An 18,425-nucleotide genomic window follows, 5' to 3' on the forward strand; every position below is an offset into this window, starting at 1 on the left:
TTGGTTTTACTATTCTCTTTTGTGTCTTCAGGTTTCTTGGTGGTGTGTGATCATGTTCATACAGACTTGTTCACTGTGCAAGTAGCCCATGTGTTCCTGTTTCCATAATTGTTCTCTTGTGTCTACAAGACTGGGGAGTTCCACCACTCCTCTTGGGCTATCTGCACAAAAGCTGTTCTACCCTGTATGCACACATGGATTTTTCCTCTCTGAACCCTGTTCACACAGGTTATATACAGATGATCAGGTTTTTAAATACATCAGATAGGGATTGCATACATTAGTTAGGACTGCTCTGATAAGGGTATACCGTGAAGATTGGTAGAGCAGCTTAGTATACATTTTTTGCAAAAAAACGTATCAACCAAATACCCTGTTTTTTACATCTTTTACTAGCACTTGCGGATTACTGCAACATTTTTTCAAACTGAGTGTTTTTGGTTTTACTATTCTCTTTTGTGTCTTCCCCTTTACCAATAGGTAGAGTAATATTTTTCTTTTAATCATTTGTCCCCCTCCCTTTCAAATTCATAGCCTCATTGCAATTATGGCATCCATTTCTTTTACTTAAACCTAAATAAAAAAAAAAAAAAAAAAAAAAAAGGGGAACGTCGCTTTTTTTGGGTAAACCAATTAAAATTTTGATCTAACACTTTTTGATTGTCATGTATATGTATATTACTATTGGGATGTCCTAATCAGGTGAGCTGTTAATTGCATCCAGACATTTGCCTCACAGCCATACAGAAACATTTTAGAATGGATAGGACAGGGGTGGGATCCAAATTTTTAACAACAGGTTTTGTGTTTGCGTGTAGGAAAACCACACCCATTTTTAAGTCACACCCATTAACACACACCTTTTCCTCAAACATATGCAAGTAGGGGCGCAGTCAAACCATACCTCCTAACTTTTGAAGGGAAAGCAGGTAAAGTGTGCGGCGCGCAGCGTGGCAAATTTTAGGCCACACGCCTGACCACACCCATTTCCACATCCCAACCACACCCATTTAGCACTGCTGATCACACTTTCATAAACAATTAGAAGAAAAAAAATAATTTTTTTTTATATATATAGCCACACATGATGCTCCATACTGCATAATGGCCACAGTCTGTACACACACACGGCTCTTCTCCGTGTACACACACACACGGCTCTGCTACATCCACACTAAACAACTCCTGACCCCAAACAAGCTTACCGTCATCCAGCACCATGACAACCAGCACAGCAGAGTCCTGCAATACAGGGAGACCCCTGATCATATGAATCCTCCCCTCCTGTGACCTCATCACAGGTCCTGTGTGCACAGAGCCGCGGTAGCCATACATGTGATGTGCGGCTCTGTGGGTGGAGGGATGCAGCTATGCAGTGCTGGACCACGGGGCACTCTCAAATCTGGAATCCCCAGTGGGATACGGGAAGGTTGGGAGGTGTGGTTCCGGATCGCGGCTCTGAATCTCCCCGGTTCAGGGAACCAGTTACTTTAAACAAGTGGTTCCTTCGAACTGGGGAGAACTGGCTGAATCCCACCCCTGGGATAGGAGTAGTGGTCAGTGTACAGGAAAGGAGGTGAGCTGTTTCCATTTAATTTACTCGTTCATGTAGCGCCATTAATTCCACAGCACTTACTATGGACGGTGATGTATGCAATCTACATTCCTTGATGTTAATACAAAAACTGGGTCACCACTGGGAACAGGTGACTTCACAAATAAAACCACTGAAAACTTTTATTTCCCTTCAATGCCATTTAATAATTTGTCTAGTTCGTTACATATTTTTATTACAAGTCAGAATTTAAAAAAAAAAAAAAAAAAAAAATTTATATAAAAGTCATATTGCACCTTGTTGACACATGTAGACATGAGTATTTTGCCCTTTAATTTTCACATGGGCATGTAAACATTATCACAGCATTAATGCAATGACTGTAGGATTACTAATGTAACAGCACCAATCCCATCACAATGAAGTGTATAGAACAATGCAACAAACACAGATAAGAAGATTTAACCATCACAGCTTCCCCTTACCCAGCAATGGCTCACTGGTCAGTGCGTGTGACCCATCATCCTGACTCTTTGGTTTCCATGTCGGATGGGTCATGCAGTGTGCAGTGCAACCCGGCTGATGTGCTATTATGTCAGCAAGGAAAAACCCTGCCAATTCCATATGGTATGTATCCAAATGTAACCCTTATGATACACCTGTCAGGAATTGGTTTATTACACTTGCAAAAGAATTATATGTAACAGTAAGGCTATGTTCAAAAAAAACAAAAAAACACTGCAAAAATGCTGAAAGACTTGACATGCCGCAGACAAAAAAAAAAAAAAAAAAATACTGTAGTTCTCAAGCTAATCAGGAGGGGGGGGGGGGAATTGAGATTACAAAAATCTGATGCTTTTTAAAGTAACAGCAAAAGCTGGCTTTTATTTTGCATTAGAAAATTACACACACTAAGTGAACATAAAAACTGTAGAAGGTTAATACGTGAAGAAAAAAAAAAAAAAAAAAAAAAAAAACTCTACAAAGTAACAGTTCTAATGAAATATAGGATTTTACTTTTCTGAGGTTTCCTGAGTGAGATCATTGACACTTTACAGTTCCCCTAGTGTTCTGTAGCTTGTATGAGTGGAAGTCGCTGGTTCTCCCTTGTCGCCTGTCGATCAGTAATATGGTAGACAAATATGAGAGCTAAAGAAAGGGCGGCATAAAAAGCATTCGAGTTTGACTGAGGAGCGTCCAAAAACACCACATGGATAATGAGAAAAGCCTAATAAAAAAAAAAAAAGAAACCAAACAAAAACACATGATGTCCACACACCTGGAATAGCTGCTAGCCAAGTACTTGTTTGGTGCGCATTACTCTTGACCCCACACACTCACTTCTACAGTGTTTGTAGTGGAAGTGGGGAGTAAGCTGCGCGGCTTTGGTGCACCCTTGGCGTGACTTTGAGTCTGGAGCACCGTTACGCCTCCCTATTTGCATATCGGGGGTCCTTCCTCCGCTTCTGATTGGGAAGCACACGCTGTCAGTGCGAGCGCTGTCTGAATTCTGCTGGCTTGTTCGCTTTACCTCCCTGGCTCCTTTCTTCTGATGCCGCTCCCTACACAATTACACCCAAAAATTGCAGAGCGTGCCATTAGAAGAAAGGAAGTGGTCGAACGGATTATCTTCCCCGTCTCCTATCAGAAGCAAAGAAAGGGTCCAATATGCAAATAAGGAGGTGAAACCGTGCACCAAATCCTGATCACAGCAAGGATGCGCCAAAACCTCATTTGCATATGAATTAAAAGTTACATTCTCATGGAATATACAAGGAACCGATACAAGGCTAGTATCGTTATAGGGGCAAAGTAGCCTACATAAACACTCTATAGGACATTAAAATGCATTTTGGGGATGATGGACTCTAGAGGATTATTCTTTCACACATTCAATATTTTATGTCAGCCAAAATCATGAGTGGAGCAGAGGAATGTTTTGGAATTTTTCACCCACTCCTGGTTTTGGCTTCTACATACCGATGAGCAAAGGCGCTCAGGTAACGCGTTATCCGAGCATGCTTGGGTGTTATCAGAGTCTTCAATAATATGTTCCAGTCCCCGCGGCTGCATGCATCGTGGCTGTCAGGCAATCCCTACATGTGTTGTAGCCGTCAAAGTCGAGAGACATGCAACCACGGGGACTAGAACATAGTATTTGAGAACGCTGAAGATACTCCGATAACACCCAAGCATGCTCGCGCATTACAAATACCGACGTGTTTTAAGTATCAAAGACATCTGCAATCGTGTTCGGCCAACAGCTAATCCCTCCAGTTCCGGGATATACATCCATGTGTTTTCAGAGGAGTGTAAGCCCCTGCCAGACACCTGTGGCAGAAGCTCATCTTCACCAAGAACAAAAAGATTGAAATTCAACAAGCCTGACCCCTCTTCTCCCAATGTCTGTTAGGGGGGATAGTCGAGAGGCCCAATTATGCATTGGCTACTCATTGGGTCCCACCGAGATTTACGGCCACCTTTCATGTATGTGTAGCACGGGCAATGGAACGATAACAGTGTATATCATCATATCACACAGTATAAAAACAGATTCATAAAATACTGCCCGAGTTCTATCTAAGAGTCAGAATTGTGACAAAAACACACTTAGTAAAATGTAAAACTTAAAAACCCACACACACTTCTCCTCACATAGGAACTTGTACACAAGTAACGCATTTCTCCTTATACACTGGTCCCAAAAAATCTTCTGGCTGCATCGGAGGAGTCTTCGTTGTCGTCATCACTTGGAACGAAGTGAGGAACATTCGGAAGGAGGGCACATTGCTCCACATTGGGAAAACAAGGGAGTTCTAAAGTGTCCTCCATGAGAGCAACCAAGTTATTTAACCGAGCTCGGTTGCGACACATTTGAATCAGAAGCTGGCTGTGGTGTCGACGGCACTTCAGCTCCCGGTCCTTAGCCTTAATGGAGGCCTTCATATTTTTAATTTCTTCTTCAGATTCTGCCAACTTCTTCTGAAGTAGAGCAATGGTTCTGTAAAGATGGGAACAAGCTGTGTAAGTGCATGGACATGAAAGTTAGGTAAAAAAAACCCTTAGTATTGAATTATAATTTGAAATTTCAATTATTAATCTATTGCTGGGAGTGCAACACCGTTCCATGGAAGTGGATTGGCTTCATGTAGTTCCCTGTATAGCTGGAGGTTGGGATTTTTCCGCAGCAGATTTGCTAAACCCGCTGCGGTTTTTATTGCGGATTTCGCTGCGGTTTTCCATCTACAGTTTTCTATTGGAGCAGATGGAAAACTGCTGCAGAAAATAATCTGCTGCGTTTCCGCGCGTTTTTTTCCGCAGCATGGGCACAGCGTTTTCCGTTTCCCATAGGTTTACATTGTACTGTAAACTCATTGGAAACTGCTGCAGATCCGCAGCAAAACCCACATCGTGTGCACATAGCCTTAGAGACACACACCGATCAAACTCAGCAATGCAAGTCTATGGGCAAGTGGGGGGAGGAGAGAAAAAACAAAACAAAACTGAATTTTCATAGATAAATTTCCTACACATTCAAGAAAAATCTGAAAAGACTAGGACCAAATAATTGGTGCACTTTTCTTCCACATAGAAAATACTGATCTCTGAATAACCACATAGTGAGACATGGGTGCTCAGATGACCCCATCACTGCCAGCATCTGTACTCCGATCGAGTAAGCTCTGATATTAATGCAGTCAAGGCAAACAGGGGAAATGCAGGAGATTAGAACTCAGTCCTGGCCAAAAGTTTTGAGATGGATACAATTTTGTTTTCACAAAGTTTGCCCTATTTTAATGTGTCAATTTGCATTAACTCCAAATTATGACAGGTGATCAAAATACATTCTTTCAGTGATTATCTCGTTAGCTCAGGAGAAAGTGTTAACAAGGTCAAGGCAGCTTGTTGACATTTCGCGTTTTGCGTTTGTGCAAATATGCTGCATTTTATACAGCAAAAATTGTAAAGTGTCAACTGTAAGTCAGTAATCTGAAGACACTGCAAACAATGCATTTCATTTTGTTCAAGAATTCTGTAAGGAAGATATGCCGAGAATCAGCTCTATGTATACATTAAAATGTCGAGAAAAAAAAAAAAAAAAAAAAAAAAAAAAAAAAAGAAATGCTGTGCATATTAGAAATGAAAAAAAAAAAAAAAAAAAGAGAAAAGCTTGCTAGATAAACAAAAACCTGTTAACATTATAAGTCTGTCAGTACATGAGAAATATATTGTATATGTATTCTATATTAAATAATATGACTGTTTGCAGTTTTGCAGTATCAGTACTGTTCACTCCCTCCCCCCCCCCACAGTGTAACATATGGGAATGATCCTAGGAAAACTAAGATTATATTCACACAAATATATCTCCGATTCATATACAGGCCAATGCTAGTGTATAGTGGCCATGTGGGGAAAAAAAATAAGTCACAGCATGCACTAATCTTGGCAGAGGAGTATGTGGAACCCATCTGAGTTTAATCCAAGGTTTCCATTTAGAATTTGCATCAAGACCAGTTTTATTGTGCCTCAGCTGAATTAACACTGTTATCAAAAGACATCGGTTGTGATCTGGTATCACGTTTGGGGTTTTTTTCTAATATATGAGACCCCTAAAGTCACTTCAAACATGGATAGTTCCCTAAAAAAATAATTTTTCTAAATTTCCTTGAAAAAAAAATAAAAAAAAAAAAATGCTGCTACATTTTTAAACCTCCTAAAATGCTAAAAAAAAAAAAAAAAAGAAACGAACATTTTACAAATGGTGCTGATGTAAAGCAAACATGAGAGAAATGTTATTTATTAATGTTTCTGTGGTATGACCATCTGGATTAAAGGGATTATCATTCAAATTTAGAAAATTGCTAATTTAACATTTTTCTCAAATTTTTGATATTTCTAATAACTAAAAAACAAAACATGTTGACCTAAAGTTACCATTATCATAAAGTATAATGTGTCACAGAAAAAAAACAATCTCAAAATCACTGGGGTTTGTTGAAGCGTTGCAGAGTTACCACATAAAGTGACACTGGTCAGATTTCAAAAATTTGGCTCCGTCACTAAGGGGTTAATACCATGGATAACGCTCATATGCATGTTAGTCTACAGGCCTCTTTCTTATCAGTGAAAAACTGATGACACTCATGTGAAAAAGACTAAATGTGTGAACGAGGCTTTAGTAAAGAGCACAGATTTTTAAGACCTCATTCAGACGTCAGTGACTTTTCTATTAGTCGTCTGGATCAGGTTTTTTTTAGTTTTTACTATCAGCATTTTATTATTTTCATATATGAACAAAAAAAAAAATAAATAAAAACACCCACCCACCACAATGGGAGTTTCTGAAGTTTCTAGAACTATGTGCCCACATTCCAGAGATAGTGTTTTGAAAGCGGCACGTTTGTTGTGTCCAAGGCGCTGCCTTCTACTGAACACAGTGAATCCGCATGTGCCGCCGCTGAACAGTGCGCATGTGCCGCCGCTGAACAGTGCGCATGTGCCGCCGCTGAACAGTGCGCATGTGCCGCCGCTGAACAGTGCGCATGTGCCGCCGCTGAACAGTGCCCATGTGCCGCCGCTGAACAGTGCCCATGTGCCGCCGCTGAACAGTGCGCATGTGCCGCCGCAGCACAGATACTCATGTGGTATAGCAGAACTTCTACTTCTAGAGAAGTGGCATTACCAGCAATGTGGCGCACACACACACACATTCGACTTTGGTTCATAACACAGAAATAACATTGGTCGTGAAGAGAAGCTTCTGCCGATCCGCACGGGGCGTTACACTACTGACCTGTCTTTGGCTTCAACCATGTCGTTCATAGAGGCCCGGTACTGCTCATCCTTCCGGATAAGACTCTCGGCTTGCTCTCGTACCGTGCCCTCCAGCCGGTCCACCTGCCCGTATACTGCAGAAAGGTGGGCATCAAATGCCTCTTTAACTTCAATAGTGCTTGGAGAAGACATGGTGGACCGCGAACTTCTTAGGTCAGAGGTGTGAAGAGCGGACGGTCTCCTAGAAGGATCAAGGTGAGGAGCCTCTGTGCTGAGAAGTGTCACACAATTATGGACAGTGGATGGACCAGTTACTTGTCAATGGAGTGAGTGCAAGCTGTGCAGCCCAGTGTGGATAGCAGTGCTGATGTGTCCGCACCATACAGCAGATTTATCAGCCACAGGCTGCGGCTTGATGAAGGCGGCCAATAATCTGACAATTAGCCTAAAAGCCTCAATTACAAGAGCAGAAAAGTGAATAAGTAACTTTCAGCAGCTGTGGATCCAGGAAGCTTCTGTCCCTGAAGGTGATTGGGGGCAAACATGGGGCGCTTATTGGCCCAGCTGAGCCGCCATGGGATGACAGACTGGATTTTAACTCTATAGTGCCCGAGCCCCACTATAGAGCACTGTGTACACCTCGCTGGGCTGAGATCGCTGCCATGAAGGCTATGTGCCCACGTTCAGGATTTTTAGCGTTTTTTCCACTGCAAAAACCCTAAAAAAAGCTTACATTAAGCATCCCATTATTTTAATGCATTCCGCAATTTTTGTGCCCATGTTGCGTTTTTTTTTCCACAAAAAAAGCATCACTGAAAAAAAGCATGTTCATTAATTTTGCAGAAAATCTGCGGATTTGCCGCTATATTATTGTATTGGGAAGCTCCGAAAAAAACCGCGGTAAAAACGCGAGCGGATTTCCTGCGAAAGGAGTCCGGTTTTGATCAGGAAAATTCTGCGAACAATCCTGAACTTGGGCACATTGCCTAAGGGTTTGTGCACACGTTGCGGATTCGTGTGTGGATTTTTCAGCGCAGAATCTGAACCCGCCCTGCATTTTACCTGCGGATTACCTGGGATTTCCAGTGGATTTTGTGCAGATTTCACCTGCATCTTTACACCTGCAGATTCCTATCATGGAACAGGTGTAAAACGCTGCCGAATCTGCACAAAGAATTGACATAAACCGCTGCGTTTCCTCGTGGAATTTTCCGCAGCATGTGCTCTGGGGATTTGGTTTTCCATAGGTTTACATGTAACTGTACAACACATGGAAAACTACTGCGGATCCGCAGCCAAATCTGCAACGTGTGCACATACCCTCAAGGCCTCATTCAGATGGTGACTTTTCTTGCCTGCGGAAAAAAACTGACTTATTTTTATGTGTTCTGGATCAGATTTTCATCATAGTTTGGTCAGTGTCCATTTTTACCATTGGGATTTCATCGCTTTTTTCTCGCATGCAAAAACTCCCAAAATGCTGAAGATTTCTTAAGCTTTAACAAGCAAACAATCAGACTGCACACTGATGGCATCCAAGTGCTGTCCATTTTTTTCACAGACCCACAGATTTGGCTAATTTGATCCATGACTCAGATCAAAAACGTACATGATTTGGTGCCGACCATTCAGCGATCAATAAAATCAAGACGGACGTCTGCATGAAGCCTAAGGCCGGCGTCACACACAGCGTATGAAAATACGGTCCGTATATTACGGCCGTAATACGCTGAAAAGTCCCGAAAATAGTGGTCCGTAGCTCCTCCATAGGCAGGGTGTGTCACCGTTTTTTGCGCATGGCATCCTCCGTATGTAATCCGTATGGCAGCCGTAATGCGTGTTTTTAGCGCAGGCTTGCAAAACCGACATACCGCTATACAAGGGATCCATGTGTTAAAAAAAAACAAAAACATATATACTGTCTCTCTCTCTCTCTATATATATATGTCAGTAGACACATATATGTATATATATTATTGCTTCATACAGCGCGAGATAGCAGAAAGCCGGTAATTCAATTACCGGCTTTTGCTTTCTCCTTCCTAAACCCGACATGATATGAGACCTGGTTTACATACACTAAACCATCTCATATCCCCATTTTTTTTTTGCATATTCCACGCTACTAATGTCAGTAGTATGTCTATGCAAAATTTGGCCGTTCTAGCTAGTAAATTAAAGGGTTAAATGGCGGAAAAAATTGGCGTGGGCTCCCGCGCAATTTTTTCCGCCAGAGTAGTAAAGCCAGTGACTGAGGGCAGATAGTAATAGCCTGGAGAGGGTCCACGGTTATTGCCCCCCCCTGGCTAAAAACACCTGCCCCCAGCCACCCCAGAAAAGGCACATCTGGAAGATGCGCCTATTCTGGCACTTGGCCACTCTCTTCCCATTCCCGTGTAGCGGTGGGATATGGGGTAATGAAGGGTTAATGTCACCTTGCTATTGTAAGGTGACATTAAGCCAAATTAATAATGGAGAGGCGTCAAATATGACACCGATCCATTATTAATCCAATACTAGGAAAGGGTTAAAAAAAAACACACACACATTATTAAAAATTAATTTATTGAAAAAATCACAAAGGCTGTTGTATTAATTTATTCTACTCTCAATCCACTCACTGAAGACCCTCGATCGGTAAATTAAAAAAAAAATAATAAACCAACAATATACATACCTTCCGAGGATCTGTAAGGTCCAACGATGTAGATCCATCTGAAGGGGTTAAAATATTTTGCAGACACGAGCTCCGCTAATGCAGGCTGCTCATTTCTGCAAAACCCCGGCGAATGAAGCTAAATATAGATCAATGAGCTATATTTAGCTTCATTTGCGGTGAGGCGCCCTCTGCTGGTTGTCCTCATATGAACTCGAGCAAGGGAGCTTTCAAGGAGAGTTCCCACGATCTAGGAACAGCCAGCAGAGGGCGCCTCACCGCAAATGAAGCTAAATATAGCTCATTGATCTATAGTTAGCTTCATTCGCCAGGTTTTGGAGACATGAGCAGCGCTGCATTAGCGGAGCTCGTGTCTGCAAAATATTTTAACCCCTTCAGATGGATTTACATCGTTGGACCTTACAGATCCTCGGAAGGTATGTATATTGTTGGTTTATTATTTTTTTTTAATTTACAGATCGAGGGTCTTCAGTGAGTGGATTGAGAGTAGAATAAATTAATACAACAGCCTTTGTGATTTTTTCAATAAATTAATTTTTAATAATGTTTGTGTGTGTTTTTATTTAACCCTTTACTAGTATTGGATTAATAATGGATAGGTGTCATAATTGACGCCTCTCCATTATTAATTTGGCTAATGTCACCTTACAATAGCAAGGTGGCATTAACCCTTCATTACCCCATATCCCACCGCTACACGGGAATGGGAAGAGAGTGGCCAAGTGCCAGAATAGGCGCATCTTCCAGATGTGCCTGTTCTGGGGTGGCTGGGGACAGATGTTTTTAGCCAGGGGGGGGCCAATAACCGTGGACCCTCTCCAGGCTATTAATATCTGCCCTCAGTCACTGGCTTTACTACTCTGGCGGAGAAAATTGTGCGGGAGCCCACGCCAATTTTTTCCGCCATTTAACCCCTTATTTTACTAGCTAGAACGGCCAAATTTTGCACATACACACTACTGACATTAGTAGTGTGGAATATGCAAAAAAAATGGTGATATGAGATGGTTTACTGTATGTAAACCATGTCTCATATCATGTCGGGTTTAGGAAGGAGAAAGCAAAAGCCGGTAATTGAATTGCCGGCTTTTCTCTCTAACAGCGCTGCGTATTCCTCGCAAGTCACACTGCTGGTCCGTGTGTAATCCGTATTTTGGGGGCTTCCATAGACTTTCATTGACGTTTTATTTGCGCAATACGGTGACAAACGCAGCATGCTGCGATTTTCTACGGCCGTAGAAAGCCGTATAATACGGATCAGTTTAATACGGCAGATAGGAGCAGGGGCATAGAGAATAATTGTGCCGTATTTTTTGCGAGTTTTACGGACGTAGTTTCTGCGCTCTTACGTCCGTAAAACTCGCAAGTGTGACGCCGGCCTAAGGGTTTGCTTGCACCACAGTATAAAACAGACGAGTGTTATCCGATTTTTTTTATTAACACACTGAGCCATGTTATGCATTAGGGCAGTGCTGATGGCTGATATGCTTCTCTGACAAAATCTGTCTATGAAAAAAATCGCAGCGTGATGGAATCTGACCCTGAAATTAGATGGATGCAAGAAAAATATTGGGAGCCACAGTATGGCATCAGATACATCGCAATTCTGTAACATCGAAACTGTAACTGGCCTATAAATGATTAATAGCCGCTGAGTGAAAAAACAGATTGTATACAAATAAGTGAGAGAAAGATTGTCGTACGTGTCTGCATGATAATGTGAGCAATTTATACTGTGGTGTGACCGAGGCTGAGGTCTGTTCATTCTCGGAATAATAAAGTGCTTGTGTTATAGCGACACCATCATCTTATAAGATGGAAATACAGTAATAATCATCTCAATTTAAAAAGGATCAGTGACCTTAAAATTCACTTTTTGTTGTTGTAAAGAATGAAATATTGTTGAAAATTGGGCCGGCCTCACACTAGCGAGTTTTACGGACGTATGAGAGGTGCTGAAAATACGGATTGCATACGGTACAATGCTTCTCTATGCCCCTGCTCCTATCAGCCGTATTTTACTGATCCGTATTATACGGTCTTCTACGGCCGTAGAAAATCGCAGCATGCTGTGTTTGTCACCGTATTGCGCAAAAAAATCGCCAATGAAAGTCTATGGGGGCCAGAAAAATATGGATTACACACGGACCAACAGTGTGACTTGCGAGAAATACGCAGCGGTGTTCTATAGAAAAGCCGGTAATTCAGTGCAGTGTACAGTAAAATCACACTGACAGGTTAGAATAGAATAGCTAAGATAAATGTCTACACATAGTATAGGGGGGTGTATATATATATATGTCAGTGAGACACATATATGTATATATATATTAATATTTCATACAGCGCGATATAGCAGAAAGCCGGTATTTGCTTTCTCCTTCACAAACCCGACATGATATGAGACATGATTACATACAGTAAACCATCTCATATACCTTTTTTTTTGTATATTCCACACTACTAATGTTAGGAGTGTGTATGTGCAAAATTTGGGCACTCTAGCTACTAAATTAAAGGGTTAAACCACGGAAAAAATTGGCGTGGGCTCCCGTGCAATTTTCTTCGCCAGAATGGTAAAGCCAGTGATTGAGGGCAGATATTAATAGCCTGGAGAGGGTCCATGGTTATTGTCCCTCCCTGGCTAAAAACATCTGCCCCCAGCCACCCCAGAAAAGGCACATCTGGAAGATGCGCCTATTCTGGCACTTGGCCACTCTCTTCCCATTCCAGTGTAGCGGTGGGATATGGGGTAATGAAGGGTTAATGTCACCTTGCTATTGTAAGGTGACATTAAACCAGGTTAATAATGGAGAGGCGACAATTATGACACCTATCCATTATTAATCCTATAGTACGAGATGGTTAATAAAACACACACACATTATTAAAAAGTATTTTACTGAAATAAAGACACGTTTTTTTTTATATTTTATTATACTCTTAATCCACCATAAGACCCTTGTCACCTGAAATAAAGTAAAAAAAAAACAAACAACAATATTCCATACCTTCCATCGTTCAGTCTTGTCCCACGCTATAAATCCATCTGAAGGGGTTAAATCATTTTACACCCAGGAGCTCTGCTAATGCAGCTGTGCTCCTGACTGTAAAAGTTGGTGAATGAATGGAATACAGGGGAATGTACTGTAGTTACCTCGAGTCGTGGTGATGCGCCCTCTGCTGGATGAACTCATATGACCTCGAGCGTGGGAACTTTTCAGAGAGGATTTAACCCTTTAATTTAATAGCTAGAGTTCCCAAATTTGACACAAAGACACTTATTACATTAGTAAAGAGGAATATGTAATGAAAGAAGGGATATGAGATGGGTTACTGTATGTAAACCATGTCTCATATCATGTCGGGTTTGTGAAGGAGATAGCAAAAGCCGGCAATTGAAGTACCGGCTTTTCTGCTATCCAGCGCTGAAATATAAATACAGTATATATATATATATATATATATGTGTCTCACTGATATATATATACCAAATAGAAAAAAGAAGGCAGCACTCTAAGGCTATGTTCACACGTTGCATCCTGTCCCTGCGGGTTCTCCCGCAGCGGATTTGATAAATCTGCAGGGCAAACCCGCTGCGGTTATCCCTGCAGATTTATCGTGGTTTGTCCTGCGGGTTCCGCTGCGGGACTTTACCCCTACTATTGATGCTGCATATGCAGCAATATGCAGCATCAATAGTAATGTTAAAAATAATAAAATAATGATTTACTCACCCTCTGACATCCCGATCTCCTCGGCGCTGCAGGCGGCGGTCCGGTTCCAAAGATGCTGTGCGACCAGGACCTTCGTGACGTCACGGTCATGTGACCGCGACGTCACCGCAGGTCCTGGTCGCATAGCAAACCTGGGCCGCGTGCAGCGCTGAGACTTCAGAGGTGACTATAGCATTATTTTTTATTTTAATTCTTTTTTTTACTCAAATATGGTTCCCGGGGCCTGGAGGAGAGTCTCCTCTCCTCCACCCCGGGTACCACCCGCACATTATCCGCATTACTTCCCGCATGGTGGGCACAGCCCCATGCGGGAAGTAAGCGGATCAATGCATTTCTATGGGTGCAGAATCGCTGCGATTCTGCACAAAGAAGTGACATGCTGCAGGTTGTAAATCGCTGTGTTCCCGCGCGGTTTTTCCCGCAGCATGTGCACAGCGGTTTGTGGTTTCCATAGGATTTACATGTTACTGTAAACGCTATGGAAACTGCTGCGGACCCGCAGCTGCAAAATCGCACGCTAGCGATGTGCCGTCATTGAGTGACGGACCCAGGGACGCGGGCTGCAGCGTTTCCGGGTCCGTCACCGCTAGCGCAGATAGAGCATCTGCTAGCTCTATCTGCGCAATCGAATTTTGGCACTTGCGTTAACGCAGCCCGTTTAACGCATGTGTTGAACTGGCTGCATTAACGCAATGTGAACCTAGCCTTAGGCCGGCTTCACACTTGCGAGTTTTACGGACGTAAGAGCGCAGAAACTACGTCCGTAAAACTCGCAAAATATACGGCACAATTATTCTCTATGCCCCTGCTCCTATCTGCCGTATTTTACTGATCAGTATTATACGGCTTTCTACGGCCGTACAACATCGCAGCATGCTGCGTTTGTCACCGTACTGCGCAAGAAATACGCCAATGAAAGTCTATGGAAGCGTGAAAAATACGGATTACACACGGACAAGCAGTGTGACTTGCGAGAAATACGCAGCGGTGTTAGAGAGAAAAGCCGGCAATTCAGTGCGGTGTACAGTAAAATCACACTGACAGCTTCCAGTCCAATAGGTAGAATAAATGTGTACACATAGAATAGGTATATATATATATATATATATATGTCAGTGAGACACATATATGTATATATATTAATATTTTTTCCAGCGCTATACAGCTTGAAAGCCGGTAATTCAATTACCGGCTTTTTCTTTCTCCTTCCTAAACCCGACATGATTTGAGACATGGTTTACATACAGTAAACCATGTCTTCTCTCCATTTTTTTTGCAGATTCCACACTACTAATGTCAGTAGTGTGTATCTGCAAAATTTGGCCGTTCTATCTACTAAATTAAAGGGTTAAATGGCGGAAAAAATTGGCATGGGCTCCCGCACAATTTTCTCCGCCAGAGTAGTAAAGCCAGTGACTGAGGGCAGATATTAATAGCCTGGAGAGGGTCCATGGTTATTGGCCCACCCCTGGCTAAAAACATCTGCCCCCAGCCACCCCAGAAAAGGCACATCTGGAAGATGCGCCTATTCTGGCACTTGGCCACTCTCTTCCCATTCCCGTGTAGCGGTGGGATATGGGGTAATGAAGGGTTAATGCCACCTTGTTATTGTAAGGTGACATTAAGCCAAATTAATAATGGAGAGGCATCAATTATGACACCTATCCATTATTAATCCAATTGTAGTAAAGGGTTAAATAAAACACAAACACATTCTTTAAAATTATTTTAATGAAATAAAAACAATGGTTGTTGGAGTATTTTATTCTACGCCCAATCCAGTCACTGAAGACCCTCGTTCTGTAAGAAAAAAAACATAATAAACCAACAATATCCTTACCCTCCGCAGATCTGTAACGTCCAACGATGCAAATCCATCTGAAGGGGTTAAAATATTTTGCAGCCACGAGCTTTGCTAATGCAATGATGCTCATGGCTGCAAAAACCCCGGAAAATGAAGGTAAAGTAGGTCAATGACCTATATTTACCTGCATTTGCGGTGAGGCGCCCTCTGCTGGATGTTTCTAGATCGTGGGACCTTTCCTAGAAAGCTCCCTGGCTCGAGTTCATATGAGGACAATCAGCAGAGGGCGCCCTCTTATGAACTCGAGCCAGGGAGCTTTCTAGGAAAGTTCCCACGATCTAGAAACATCCAGCAGAGGGCGCCTCACCGCAAATGAAGCTAAATATAGGTCATTGACCTACTTTACCTTCATTTTCCGGGGTTTTTGCAGCCATGAGCAACATTGCATTAGCAAAGCTCGTGGCTGCAAAATATTTTAACCCCTTCAGATGGATTTACATCGTTGGACGTTACAGATCTGCGGAGGGTAAGGATATTGTTGGTTTATTATGTTTTTTTTCTTACAGAACGAGGGTCTTCAGTGACTGGATTGGGCGTAGAATAAAATACTCCAACAACCATTGTTTGTTTTTTTTTAACCAATCAGTATTTATTGAACATTTTTCACAATAAACAACATATCAGAATGAAAAGGGAAGGTGGGGGGGAGGGAAGGGGGGATCAGGGGAAAAATCCAATGTATACCGTATTAAGGACCACAATGTAATCAATACAAAATACATAAATACAGTGTCACATAGAGGATAGAAGAAATAAACAGAAAACCAAAAAACAAGAGCAGAATTGTAGGCGCAAACAGTTTAAATAAGGGAAAGGGCAGACTGAGATACAAATGGCGAGGACGTCCAAGGGTCCCACCACGAGAGGACCTTAGCTCTTTTCGATAGACCCCCTGCCATTATGACCTCATAACAAAAATGTAAATCAATCCTGGAGATCAGCTCTGCTCTGGAGGGGGAAACGGAGGTCTTCCAATGCTTCGCGATACATTGCCTAGGAGCCACTAGGATATTAGAAACTATGGGGCGCAGGGGGACAGGGAGATCGATGAGGGAGATGCCCAGGACAGCGAGTTGGCCACTCAGAACAAGGGGCATACGGATCAGATCCTCAATCAAAGTCTCTACCTCACGCCAGAAGACCCGGACCTGCGGACACGACCACCAGACATGAGAGGAGGACCCAAGGGCGCCACATCCCTTCCAGCAGCGCGGAGAGGTAGCCGGGAAAACCCTCGCCAATCGGGCGGGGGTGAGGTACCAGTGGAGCTGAATTTTTTTCACCTGCTCCAAGTGGCCCAAACAAGACGAGAACCTAGAAGGGTGTACCATAGCAAATTGCCAATCCTCCAGGGAAGCCTCAAAGCCCAACGCTGACTCCCAGGAAGACATAAAAGGAAGTTTGTCAGTAGAACCAAATGAAATGAGGGCTTTATAAATTATGGAGATGCCATGTGGCACAATGGTGGATGGTCTGAAAAATCTATGGGCCGGGTCCTCTGTCAGAGGCGGGGGTGCACCGAATGACCGCCACGGTCTGAGGAAGCTGCGAATCTGCAGGTATTGAAAGAAGTCAGACCCAGTGAGGGAAAATCTCCCTGCAAGGTCCTCAAACGACAAGAGACCGTCCGAGCCGAAAAGGTCCGCCACCCGGTGCACCCCACGCCTCGTCCAGGAGGCAAGAGAAATGTGGGCAATGGCACACTCCACAGCCTGCAAAGAGACATAGTCAAACATGAATGTTAGGAGAGAAGTGCTAAGGAGCGCCCACAGTTTAGATGCGTTCCTAATAGAACGGAGACAGGGGCCCACAGGAGGAACTTGAAGTAGTTGGAGCTCCAAAAGCAATCTAAGCGAGTTTTGGGGAGCAAAATGGGATTCAATCAGAAACCAGGGCAAACACGAGTTCCCCTCCCACCATATTTTAAGGGGCTCAAGGATCGCCGCCCTGTAATACGCCTGGACCGCAGGAACTCCCAACCCCCCCCCGCAGAGTACGGAAGGGACATAATCCGACGCCTGACCCTATGGGGCTTCTTATTCCAGATAAATCGGTCTATCAAAGATTGAAAAGCCGAAATAAACTTCGAGGAGATAAAAAGGGGAAGGCACTGAAAGAGGTACATTATTTTGGGGAGGAATAGCATTTTCGCCGTTTGTATGCGGGCCATCCACGAGAGAGACGCGCTTGATATTTGCTCCATGCCCCTCCTGACCTCCGAAAGAGTTTCTTCGCAATTTACTCGGACTATGTTATCTAGCCTAGTAATCTTGATGCCCAGATATGTAAAGCCCAAGGGAGCCCAAATAAAAGCATATTGAGATTGAATTTGAATCTGAAGGGGGGGGGGAGGAAGAGGGGGAAAATTGTGGATTTGGTGAGATTAAGTTTATAATATGAAACCGCCGAAAACTCAGATAGGATGGTGGTGATTGCAGTCAATGAAGTTAAGGGAGAGGTGCAGGTCAGGACCACGTCGTCGGCATAAAGACCAATTTTATGTTCAGTTCCCCCCACCGCAATTCCCCTTATGTCCGCGCACTGCCTGACCATGGCGGCCAAGGGCTCCATGATCAGAGCAAAGATGATAGGGGAGAGGGGGCAGCCTTGACGAGTACCGTTCCTAATAGGAAACGTTCGAGACCCGAATCCCGCCGAACGAACCGACGCGCATGGGTTGGAATACAATGCCATAACCGCTTTGCTAATCTGCCCGGTAAGCCCAAATTTCTCCAATGTGAGCTCGATATAGCCCCAGTGCACTCTGTCAAACGCCTTCTCGGCATCGAGCGACAGGAATACACTGGGGAGACT

At 43.1% G+C, this 18,425-nt stretch overlaps 1 protein-coding gene across 2 annotated transcripts in view; it reads right to left on the bottom strand.

Annotated features, from left to right (window-relative positions):
- Positions 1-2,385: 2,385 nt before the first annotated feature.
- The window catches only part of VMAC (vimentin type intermediate filament associated coiled-coil protein), a 28,985-nt gene continuing 12,945 nt past the window's right edge, over positions 2,386-18,425 (bottom strand). The window contains exons 1-2 of one of the 2 annotated variants that reach the window (XM_069737607.1): positions 7,353-7,525; positions 2,386-4,556 (exon numbers count right to left, since the gene is read on the bottom strand). In XM_069737607.1, the coding sequence (XP_069593708.1) occupies positions 4,244-4,556; positions 7,353-7,525 (486 nt within the window). In that variant the 3' untranslated portion in view covers positions 2,386-4,243. Of the gene's footprint in view, positions 4,557-7,352; positions 7,526-18,425 lie in introns of those variants that run through there. The other variant, XR_011315081.1, reaches the window with a different exon arrangement.

This window comes from Ranitomeya imitator, chromosome 8 (assembly GCF_032444005.1).
Source record: "Ranitomeya imitator isolate aRanImi1 chromosome 8, aRanImi1.pri, whole genome shotgun sequence".
Taxonomy (NCBI): Eukaryota; Metazoa; Chordata; class Amphibia; order Anura; family Dendrobatidae; genus Ranitomeya; species Ranitomeya imitator.